General features: G+C 47.5%; 1 protein-coding gene across 1 annotated transcript in view; it reads left to right on the top strand.

The window, feature by feature from the left end:
• unc-5 (netrin receptor unc-5) overlaps positions 1–11,437 on the top strand; it is a gene marked incomplete in the record, with an annotated part of 398,147 nt that overhangs the window by 345,088 nt on the left and 41,622 nt on the right. The window contains 2 exon segments of the mRNA XM_086556058.1: positions 6,566–6,725; positions 7,310–7,417. Coding sequence (XP_086412184.1) covers positions 6,566–6,725; positions 7,310–7,417 — 268 coding nt within the window.

Below are 11,437 nucleotides of genomic sequence, written 5' to 3' on the forward strand. Positions count from 1 at the left end.
GGTTCCTGACGCCTTAATTGCTCCTGCTAGACATTGCCTTTTTTTTTCTTCTTCTTCTTATCCTTCTCCTTCTCTTTCTTCGTCTTAATCTCTCTTCTTCTTGCTATTTTTCTTTCTTTTTCCTCTTCGTTCTTCTTACTTTTTCTTCTATATATTCCTGTTACTTCTCCTCCTCCTCTTCTTCTTCTTCCTTCTTCTTCTTCTTCCTCTTCCTTCTTCAGGAGTTGATTTACTCGCCTTGCTCTAAATTCCTGAGTCTTTTCTATATTCCGCCGAGGTGAGACACGCGATTATAATGTCAGCTTTAAAGGCTTAGAAAAAAGTTGAAATATTTATGTGTCACGATCCGGGGAGAGAGAGAAGGACAGTATATGTGGATTGTCTAATTTGTGAGGATTTTTTTATTTTTAAATATGTTTTGTGTTATTTTATTTTTATTTATTATTATTTTTTTGTCTTGTATTTAATTGATCTATCTATTCCTTTATTTGTTTTTGCACCGTACACGGAGACACACTTAGATGCATGTAGACGCACATGTACGAAAACACACACGTGCGCACACATCCTTACACACACACATACACACACACACACACACACACACACACACACACACACACACACACACACACACACACACACACACACACACATTTCAAAATCCCTCTCCACCATTTTTTTGATAGTTCGTTGCAACAGGGGGCGTTCCGTGTTCATGCACTTTATTGCTGTTGGTTTGTTCAAATTTACGGTCGTTGGATCGCATGAGCCTCAGCTGCGCCTCCGCTCGCCCCTGACGCTGTGCTAATATGCTGTGTTTGCTGAAGCTGGACAGTTTTTATGGCGCTGACTTTATCCGTCGTCGGGGCTTGACCCTTTCGGACGGTGGTGACGTCACTGTTTGGGAGGAAGGGTGGATGGAGGGGTTTGATTGTCTGTCTGTCTGTCTCTTTCTGTTTTTTTGTTTTGTTTTTTTTTATTTCTTTTTTCTCTCTCTATTTCTTGCGATCTCTCTCTCTCTATCTATCTATCTATCCTCTCTCTCTCTCTCTCTCTCTCTCTCTCTCTCTCTCTCCCTCCCTCCCTCCCTCCCTCCCTCCCCATCCCTATCCCCATCCCCATCCCTATCCCTCTCCCCATCCCTATAAAACGTGACTTAGTAATGAGAGAGATGGAGCGAGATAGAGAGAGACAGACAGAGACAGACAGACAGAGACGGAGCAGTGTGTGTTCTCTCTTGTCCACCCGTATTTAGGGGCTGTGTTCTGGCAGGTGAATCTATTCAGTTAGGTGACGACGGATTCTGTTAGGGGACGCGCGTGCTGTCAGGTGAATAGAATGTATTATGTGATGGTCAACTTCAGCGCCATAGATCGTGCCTCGCCTGGGGGGAAGTTGAGATAGAGGAGGGGGGAGGGGAGAGGGAGAGGGGGAGGGGATAGGGAGAGGGAGGGGGGAGGAAGGGGAGGGGGAGGGGAGGTCGTGGACATATATCCACGCCTTTTAATGGCTGAGGTGGATAAGTGAAGAGTCGGTGGGTCATTAAGGGAATGGATGATTAAAGGAAGGGTGTTCGTAGCGCGGGTTATTACACTCCTACAGATACACGCACGTACACACACACACGCATACACACACGCGCGCGCACACACCTAGCTCTGGTTCCGCCACCCTCGCTGATGGATGGTTCTTCCTTAATGACTTGTGTACATTAATTCCTAAGTGATTTTTTTTTGGGTGTGTGTGTTCTCTCTCCCCCCCTCCCCCCCCCCCTCCTCTCACGTTGTTTGATTTGAAATTAAAAAGAAAATTGGAAGATTAATGTTGCTTATTATCGGAAGAATGTCGGCTGGAGATGCATTTGATTGAAACACGAATAGAGAGAGAAAAAAAAAGTGAGAGAGAGAGAGAGAGAGAGAGAGAGAGAGAGAGAGAGAGAGAGAGAGAGAGAATAAAAATAGAAAGAGATAGAGGAGGACAAACATACAATCACTCAATCAATCAACCAGACAGAATCATCATCATCATCATCATGGCCGTTATCGTCGTGATCGCCTCATTTCTCCTACATACCCATTAAAAAAAAAAAAAAAAAAAAAAAAAAAGTCGCTACTCCTTTCATACCTAGGCCTATCTCGCTTCACAGCCTCCGGATGTGCCCCGCCTTCTTCTCTTACGAAATCGTGATAGAGGGACGGCCGCCCCGCTGCCACGCCCCCCTTACGCGGTTCCCGATCGCCGTCCGGAGGGGATTTTGTGGTTAATTTGTGTCGCTCGGTTATTCGCTCTGCCGAGACGAGCGAGTGAGCGAGTGAACGAGCGGCTTAACTCGTACTGAAGGGAGGGAGGTGGGGGGAGGGTAGTTATTTTTGTTTTTTTTATCTTTTGTTTTTTACTTTTCACTTTTCTTGTTTTTTCTTTTGTTTGTTTGTTTGTGTTAAGGAATAATATCATTGGGTATAAAGTGTGGAAGATAGCCACAGTTTTTTTTTTTTTTTTTTAGACGTCTGGCAAAGGGAAGGTGGATGCGGGGGAGGTCCGTGCTGAGGGCGGAGAGGTGTGTGGGGGGGGGGAAGAGGAGAGAATAGAAGGAGGAGTAGGAGTAGGGGAAAATAGGAGATAGAGGGAGAAGGGGGAGAAGAAGAAGAAGAAGAAGAAGAAGGGATGGGAAGGGATGGGAAGGGAAGGGAAGGGAAGGGAAGGGAAGGGAAGGGAAGAAGAGAGAAGGAGAGGTAGAGCAGTCGAGAGAAGTTGGGGAGAAGAGGCGAGAAGAGAAATGGGGGAAAAAGAAAGAGGTGGAGATGAGAAAAGAAAGAAATTAGAGAAAGAAAAGAGAAAGAACACGGGGGGGGGAAATAAGGAAGAAGAGAAATCTGTCTACGGGGAAGGGGGGGGGGTCAGGGAGGCAGTGAGGGAGGGAGGGACAGCGACGGAGATAGTATCAGGGCGGAGACTGACGCAGCTGAATGCAATCTCGCCCCTTTTTCTCGCTGCAACCGCTGGCGTGCAGATTATGCAATTGATAGATTCCTCCGAGGTCGAACGCTGCGTAATATACTGGCTGTCTGATAGATGGAAAAAATATATATATTGTTGGGGTTTTTATCGCTTTCGATTTCTCGTTTGTTTATTTTATTTTTTATTTTTTTGCGTTTGTCGATCATCTTGGGGAAGATAATGTTTTTTTTTTTCTCAGATTTTTCGTCTTTATTGGAAATTGCTTCGGTTTGTCTTTTGTGTTGTATTTGGTGTAAATATATATGTTTATATATATATATATATATATATATATATATATATATACATATATAAATATATATATATTAGTGTTTTATTTTGACGATTAAGGGGCATTGCAGAGTAATTAGGCAGGGTGAAATTAACAGGGTCGTGGTTCGTGCAGCTTCGAGGGGTGTTGGTAGTGACAGATCGGAGAGGAGGGGGAGTGGGGGGGAAGGGGAGGAGGAGGGGGAAGGGGAAGGAGAGAGAGGGGAAGGGGAAGGGGAGAGAGGAGAGGAGAGGAGAGGAGACGGGAAGAGGAAAGGGGAGGAGGAGGGGGAAGGGGAAGGGGAAGGGGAGAAGGGAGAGGAAAGGGGAGAGGAGGGAGCTAAGTTAATGGCAGCGAGAGTCTCCTGCCTCATTTGCATGTTGGTGGCCGCGTCGTTGTGTGACACCTGTACACGACATGTCTCGCGACGGAGCCTGTGGAGTGACGGGCGTGGATGATAGCGGCGGCGGCGGCGGTGGCGGTGGTGGCGGCGGCAGCTCACGCCCAGACGCCCAGGCATGGGGGGAGGGAGGGGGATCGGCTACTCTTTTTACCTGTAGTCAAGGCGCCTCCTGGAGCTACCTGGAGGCTGCAGAAGGAGCTCCGGCGAGACAGCTGAGGCTGTGAATGTCCGAGGAAAACAAAAGCAACAAAAATACGGTCATGTACGTAAGTAAATACATAAATAGACGTAGAGAAAAATGGAGATAGACTATACAAATAAATCGACGAGAGGGTACAATGATGAAATGCCCGGGAGTCGGTGGCTTCGTGTTTTTTTCTTTTATTATTATTTATTTATTTATTTGTTGTTTTTGTTGTTGTTGTTGTTGTTATGGGCAGTCACACTTGGACACGCGGGGGTCAAGCTGCTATGGGCGTGTGCGGGCGCCGGGGAGGTGTAGAAGGGCATTAAGTTGGGGGCGAGGAGGAGGGGAGAGGGAGAAGCGAGGAGGTGGGGAGAGGGAGGGAGAGGAATTATGAGGGAGGGTAAGGGAGAAAAGAGGTCGTCGACGCCGCCAGAGGCTTCTCGCACGACCTGCCTGACGGAGGACTAACGAACACGACCCCCCTGTCAAGCCCCTGTCACTCTTGATGTGATTACGGGTTCCTCCTGCAACCTTCCTCGCCCTTGTCCTCCCCTTCCCTTTCGGTTCCCCTCCCCTCCTTCCCTTCCCCTCCCCTCTCCTCCTTCCCTTCCCCTCCCCTTGCCCACCCCTCCCCTCCTTCCCTTCCCTTGCCCCTGCCCTAGCCCCCCCCCCTATCTCCCCTACCCACCCACCCCCGCCCTCGACGCCGCAGAGGACAAAGCGATCGACATTATTCCTCCTTGTTGCAAGAGTTCAGTTTGAGAGTCCTAGCTAATCCTGGTGCCAAGGAGAGGGAGAGGCGGGCGTGATGAAGGTGACGCTATCATCTGTCGTAGAAGGACACCGCGGATTTCCCCTGTGTGGTATTTATGGTGAAAGGAGGGGGCGTTGGAGTGTATAGGAGGAGGAAGAAGAAGAAAAAGAAGAAGAAGAAGAAGAAGAAGAAGAAGAAGAAGAAGAAAAGGAGTAAGAGGGGGAAGCCGATGAAATCAACTTTAGGACTCTAAACGAGAGTGAGAGAGACAGATATCCCTTTTTTTAGGGGGAAGAGAAAGATTAGCGGTTTTGACATGGAAAGAAAAAGAAATCCATGTTAGAAAACCTTTTACAAAAAAAAAAAAGGAAAAAAAAAGGATGAGACGAATTTTTGTCCAGAGAGATGTGACAGGATTCAACAACTCGAAGGGATAAAATAGCATAAAAAAAAACATAAAAAGAGCACGTATGTATTTTTTTTCTTCTTTCTTTCTTTCTTGTCTCGGACCAGCTCTCGACGCGCCACCAAGACTCACGACCATTAATATCTCGCAACTCATAAATACCCCTTTTCATGCCAAGGGTCTTAATTCATTTTTGGAATCATCATCCCTTGACAAATATCCCGAATTATAAGTGAAGTTCCGCTTATAAAAAAAAAATAAAAAAAAGAGGGATGGAAAGCGATAAAAAAAAAACTTCTAAACTTCTTCAGTGCCATACGTCAAGCTGTTAGTGTTGCCGTCGGGAGGGCCTCATTAAGTACGGATCAGCGTGCGCCCGCGACAGTTTAATGCCACTGCCTGAGTGATCACGTGCTGGGGGGGGGGGGGAGACTCGACTCGGCCGCCTTATTTACTCTGTGAATATCAATTTGCTTTGGAGGTGTGGGTGGGATAGAGAGAGAGAGAGAGGGGGGAGGGGTGAAGGAGGGATAGGGGGTGACGGAGGGATGAGTGGAGGGTTAGGGGGTGAAGGAGGGAGAGGTGGAGGGATTGGGGGTGACGGAGGGAGAGGATAGGAGGATAAAAGAGTGAAAGTGAATATAGGTGTAAGGAAGGTGGAGAAGATAAATGTGGAAAAGGAAGGGATATGAAAGAGAGAGAGAGATAGAAACAGACAGACAGACAGACAGAGGATGAGTGAGTGAATGGGCGATGAGGAAGCGTACAGCGCGTTCGTCAACATAAACGCGGCACATAAAACACGGCGCTTGTCCGTGTCTCGGCATGGTCATCACGGCTCTTCCATCCTCCGGTTTTCCTCCCTCCCTCCCTCCCTCCCCCCCTCTCCGCCTCCTTTCTGCAACGGTGTTTACTCCGAGATTTGCAACTGTTACGCGCACATAAAGTAAACAAATGACGGGAGTTTTGCGTTGTGAGGGATGTACTTCGTGATTGCGTGAGAGCGGGACAGTTTAAGTGTTTCATGTATTTTATTTTATTTTTATTTATTTATTTATTTATTATTATTATTATTATTTTATTATTGTTATTATTATTTGCATTTTCTATTTATGTATTTATTTCTAATTTCTATTTTTTTTTTTTTTTTTTTGGGGGGGGTACGTGTTTGTGCAGTGATTTCGTTAATCTAATCTTAATTATGTCATAATTCATGAGGTGGATTAATTAAATAAAACGAATGAGTGTGTCTGTATCTGCATATCTTATTTAACTGTGTTTTCAAATTCATTACGCCAGTAATATTTTCCTTTATTCTCCCCTTTTAAAAAATGATTATCAAAAACAAAACCCTTATTTATCATCAATTGATTCCCCATTTATCATCAATTAATACCCAATTTATCATCAATTGATTCCCCATTTATCATCAATTAAATCCCCATTTATCATCAATTAATCCCCCATTTCTAATCAAACCCCTTCCCATTAAACCCAAGTCTCATTCCTCTTCTAATTCTTCTTCTTCTTCTTCCTTTCTCCAGACCTTCGGCGTTACTTCGAGGAGCCTCCGTACTCGCAGTCGGTCCCCCTCGGGAAACACGTGGAGCTGCGCTGCCTTCCTCCCGACGGTCGCCCCCCTCCTGCCACCACTTGGCTCAAGAACAACGTGCCCATTAGCCTCGAGGATAACCCTAGTTACAAGTGAGTTTTTGTTTTTTGTTGTTGTTTACGTTGTTGTTATAATGATGATAGTAATGGTTATTGTCAACTTCTTGTTTATCTTTATCTTTATCTTCATCAGAATCATCATCATCATCATCATCATCATCATCATCATCACCATCACCACCACCATTAGCATCACCACCACCATCATCACCATACTCTCTCTCACCTTCTCATATCCAACCATCCAGTCCCCCTCATCCAGTCACATAGCATTGCCTCTCCTCCTCCTCCTCCTCCTCCTCCTCCTCCTCCTCCTCCTCCTCCTATCCTCCTAAATCCTCGTCCTCCTCCTCCTCCTCCTCCTCCTAAATCGCTCTCACTCTCCTCCTCATTCGCATCCACCTCCTCCTCCTATCCTCCTAAGTCATCCTCCTCCTCCTCCTCTTCCTCCTCCTCATTCGCATCCTCCTCCTCCTCCTATCCTCCTAAGTCGTCCTCATCCTCATCCTCCTCATTCGCATCCACCTCCTCCTCATTCGCCTCCTCATCCTCATCCTATCCTCCTAAGTCATCCTCATCCTCCTCATCCTCCTCATCTCTCCCTTTCCCCCCCGCAGGATATCCTCGGAGGGGTCCTTGCTCATCCTGTCCGCCCGCCCTGAGAACTCGGCCAACTACACCTGCGTCGCCGAGAACGTGGCGGCGAAGAGGGTCTCCGAGACGGCTCGTCTTAAGGTCTATGGTGAGTAGGATTTTGAAGGAGTGTTGCTATGGATTTTTTTTTTTTTTTTTTTTTTTTTTTTGGTGGGGGGGAGGGTGGAATTCTACAGTTGTGGATTTTTTTTTCTTGTTTTTTTTCTTTTTCTTTCTTCTTTCATCATCTTTTTTTTCTTCTTCTTCTTCCTCCTCCTTTTCATCTTCTACTTCTTCATTTTCCTCTTCTACTTCTTCCATTTTTTAAGTCTTGCTGGTATAGGTTTTTGGAAGCCTTTCTGGTTCGAACTTTTTTGTTTTGATTTTTTGTCTTTATTCTTCTTCTGCTTCTTCTTCTTATCATTATTATTATTATTATTATTATTATTATTATTATTATTAATGACATTGTTATGCCAAATGGTAGAGAGATAGTGATAGGAGCGAAAGGGTTAGAGAATGTCTATCTACATTCAACTTTGTTCACAACTATGTAGAAATATTTCCATTGTGGAACAGGGAGACTTAAAGCATAGGATAGTGTATAGGACAGCAAGGGTGATGAAGGGTGAATTAGCCCATTCCCCCCCCCCCTCCCTCCCTTCCACCTCTCCCTTCTGCTCTATCTAAAACGAAGACGACCTCTCACACTATTAAAAGCGAAATCAAGGGTTTGAAAAGAACATCATTTAAACCCTTATTCTCTCCTTTTTTTTCTTTTTTTTCTTGCATGTCCTCAGAGTCTTTTGTTAGATAACCAACCTTTTGTCTGCGGAGTTAGGGAGTTGGGGGGAAAGGGGGATGGAGAGGTGGGGAAGGGGAGGGGGGAACGGGTGTAGGTGGGTGATAAAGGAAGAGGGGGGAAGGGGGTAGAGAAGGGACACGGGTGTAGGTGGGTGCCAAGGGAGGGGGAAGGAGGAGAAGAGGAGAGGGGGAAGGTGGGGAAGGGGAGGGGGAGGAACGGGTGTAGGGAGGTGATAAAAGGAAGGGGGAAGGGGGGAAGAAGGGGAAGGGAAGGGGGCACGGGTGTTGATGAGGAGGGGGGGAGGGGTAGGGGAGGTGTAAAGTCAGTTGTTTATTACGCTGCCCCGAGCGAGTTGACCGAGACACGACCAAAGCGCCGCCCAAAGTGGGTGTTCTGAAAAGGGGAGAAAAGTGTCGGGGTGGTGAACAGTTGAACACGTCAGAGCGAGCGGCAGTGACGGGAGAAATGCCTCGCGTCAGCATCAACAATGGGAGATAAATATAGCGAGAAATGAAATGGGCGCTCATTTTACCGGGCTTTGTCGACATGACAGCGGGGGGAGGTAGGGGGGGGAGAGGGGGGAGGGGGAGGGGGAAGGGGAGGGTTTAGTTAGAATACCCGAAGAGGAAGGAGCAGAAAAATGGTGTTTGAGGTGTCTCTTACGGCGAGGAATGCGATAATTAGGGGGATTATTGATGTTCGGGCGTGAGGCGGGCGGGGTGAAGGAGGAGGGGGAGGGGGAGGGCGTGAGGCGTGGGAAGTCACGGAAGCTGTTTTCACGCTTTGTTTTCACGTCTCTTGGAGGGTGGTACGTGGATTGACTTGAGGTGATGACACGCTTTGAGATTAGCTTCTCTCTCTCTCTCTCTCTCTCTCTCTCTCTCTCTCTCTCTCTCTCTCTCTCTCTCTCTCTCTCTCTCTCTCTCTCTCTCTCTCTCTCCCTCTCTCTCTCTCCCTCACACACACACACACACACACACACACACACACACACACACACACACACACACACACACACACACACAAAGACGCCGGTGACAGCGCGCATTAACTGGTGCCATTCATCCCCGTTGTTAGGCTGTCACCGCCTGATATATCCGAGGAACTTCGCTCACGCTTCGCCGCTTTCTTGTAGGACTACCTGCTCGCTCGTCTGCTATCTACTCTTCTGCTCTCCTGCTTTCCTATTACCTGCTCTCTTCGCTTGTTGTCTGTTATCTTGGTCTTCTGTTGTTATGCTGCTTCTGTGGGTATCTTTTTTTTCTTCTTCTTTTTCTCCTCGTCCTCCTCATTCACCTTCTTCTCCTATTCTCTTTTTCCATCTTCTGCTCCTTTCCATTCATCCTCCTCCTCCTCCTCTTCCTCTTCCTCTTCCTCTTCCTTCCCTCTTCCACCTCTTCCCCTCATCCCTCCTTCCTCCTCAAAAATAGATCTGACAAGAATAAGAAAACAAAGACAAAACAAAACAAAACAAAAAGTCAAATAAACCACCTTTTTTGAAAGAGGAAAAATAATGATAAGAAGAAGAAGAAATAGAAGTAGAAGTAGAATAGGAAAAAAACAAGGAGAAAAAAGAAAAAGAAGAAGAAGAAGAAGCAGTAGTAGTAAAAAAAGAGGAAAAAAGAAGAAGGAAAATAAGATGAAAGAACAAACATCGCCTTGACCTCGAAACAACGCGATCGAATCAGCCGGTGGTTAGCGAAATAGGCGTAATGAGTTTTAATATCTCTGATTGCGAAGGAACTCTCCTTAAAGGAGAGAGAGGTAGGATAGCGACTCTTAATGTGTCCACGGAAGAGCCTCCATTTATGTGATCTGGAGGATGCGATGGGGGAAGGAGGGGAGGGGGAGGGGGTAATCCTTGGGTTAGGGTGTTGGGGGGTAGGGATGGTTATTGGATGTGGGAGGTAAGGGTAGGGGAAGGGGGGTGGAGGAAGGAGGAGGAGGAGGAGGAGGAGGAGGAGGAGGAGGAGGAGGAGGATGCCTTATTGGAGTGGGGGAGGGGGAGGGGGAGGTGGGACTGGAGGTAAGAGTGGGAGAGTAGAGTTCCTCGAGGGGAGTGAGATAGGGATAGGGGAGGGGGATTCTTAGGAGGGAAGGTGGGGGGGAAGGATAAGAGGGAGAAGTGGAGGTAAGGGAAGGGGGGGAAGGACAGTTCCTGGGGGCAAGGGAGTGGGGTTCCTTAGGGAGAGAGAGGGAGGGAAGGAGAGAGAGGGAGGGGTTGTTATGGGGAAAGTAGGGGGGTTGGAGGGAGAGGGGAGGGGAGGGAGTGGGTGCGTGTCTGCGGCGTCACCGAGACACCTGATTGAACAGCGAATCCCCTGGGGGCGGAGTCCTTCTCCCACCGAAGTGCTGGCGCGTGTCAGCGAGTGGCGGCCTTCCTCGGGGACGCGGGGACATGGCGCCCTCGCAGGCTTTTATTCGCGACGTCTCTCGCTCTTGCTATCTTTCTCTTTCTCTTTCTCTCTCTCTCTCTCTCTCTCTCTCTCTCTCTCTCTCTCTCTCTCTCTCTCTCTCTCTCTCTCTCTCTCTCTCTCTCTCTCTCTCTCTCTCTCTTGCTCTCTTCTTGTCTTTTTCTCTGCCTCTTTCGTATTTTCTTTCTCTGTCTCTTATTCTCTCCTCTCTCTCTCTCTCTCTCTCTCTCTCTCTCTCTCTCTCTCTCTCTCTCTCTCTCTCTCTCTCTCTCTCTCTCTCTCTCTCTTTCTCTCTCTCTTTCTCTCTCTACGAACTGGAGATGAACCCACGATAAACGACGACCAACGTGGCAACGCTTATTAGTCTTGGTGAGAGAGAGAGAGGGGGGGGGATAGCAATGGGGAAGAAGTAAAGAGAAAGAAAAAGTAATGGAATAGAAAGGGCTTGGGGAGAAGGAGGAGGGATGAGAATGGAAGAGGAGGGGGAGAGGAGGGAGAAGAAGGAAATAGAAGGAAGAGGAGAAGGAAGAAGGGAGGAGGAGGGAGAAGAAGAAAGAAGTAAGAGAAGGGAAGAGGAGGGGGGGGGAGGAGGAGGAGGAAAGAGCAGGAGGGAGAAGGGAAGAGGAGGAGGGAGGGGAGGGAGAAGAAGGAGAAGGGAGGAGGATTGAGAAGAAGAAAGAAGTAAGAGAAGAAAGAAGGGAAGAGGAGAAGGGAGGAGGAGGGAGAAGAAGAAAGAAGTAAGAGAAGAAAGAAGGGAGGAGGAGGGAGAAGAAGAAAGAAGGAAAGAGAAGGAAGAAGGGAAGAGGAGGGGAAGAGGCGCGGGGGAAATAATTGACGGATATTGGCGTGTCCTCCTCTGAGCCTCTGAGTTTTTCTGCGGCCGTGAAGAGGAA

The sequence above is a fragment of the Penaeus japonicus genome, unplaced genomic scaffold, assembly GCF_977035675.1.
Source record: "Penaeus japonicus unplaced genomic scaffold, GWHDUDI00000001_assembly GWHDUDI00000031, whole genome shotgun sequence".
Classification (NCBI taxonomy): domain Eukaryota; kingdom Metazoa; phylum Arthropoda; class Malacostraca; order Decapoda; family Penaeidae; genus Penaeus; species Penaeus japonicus.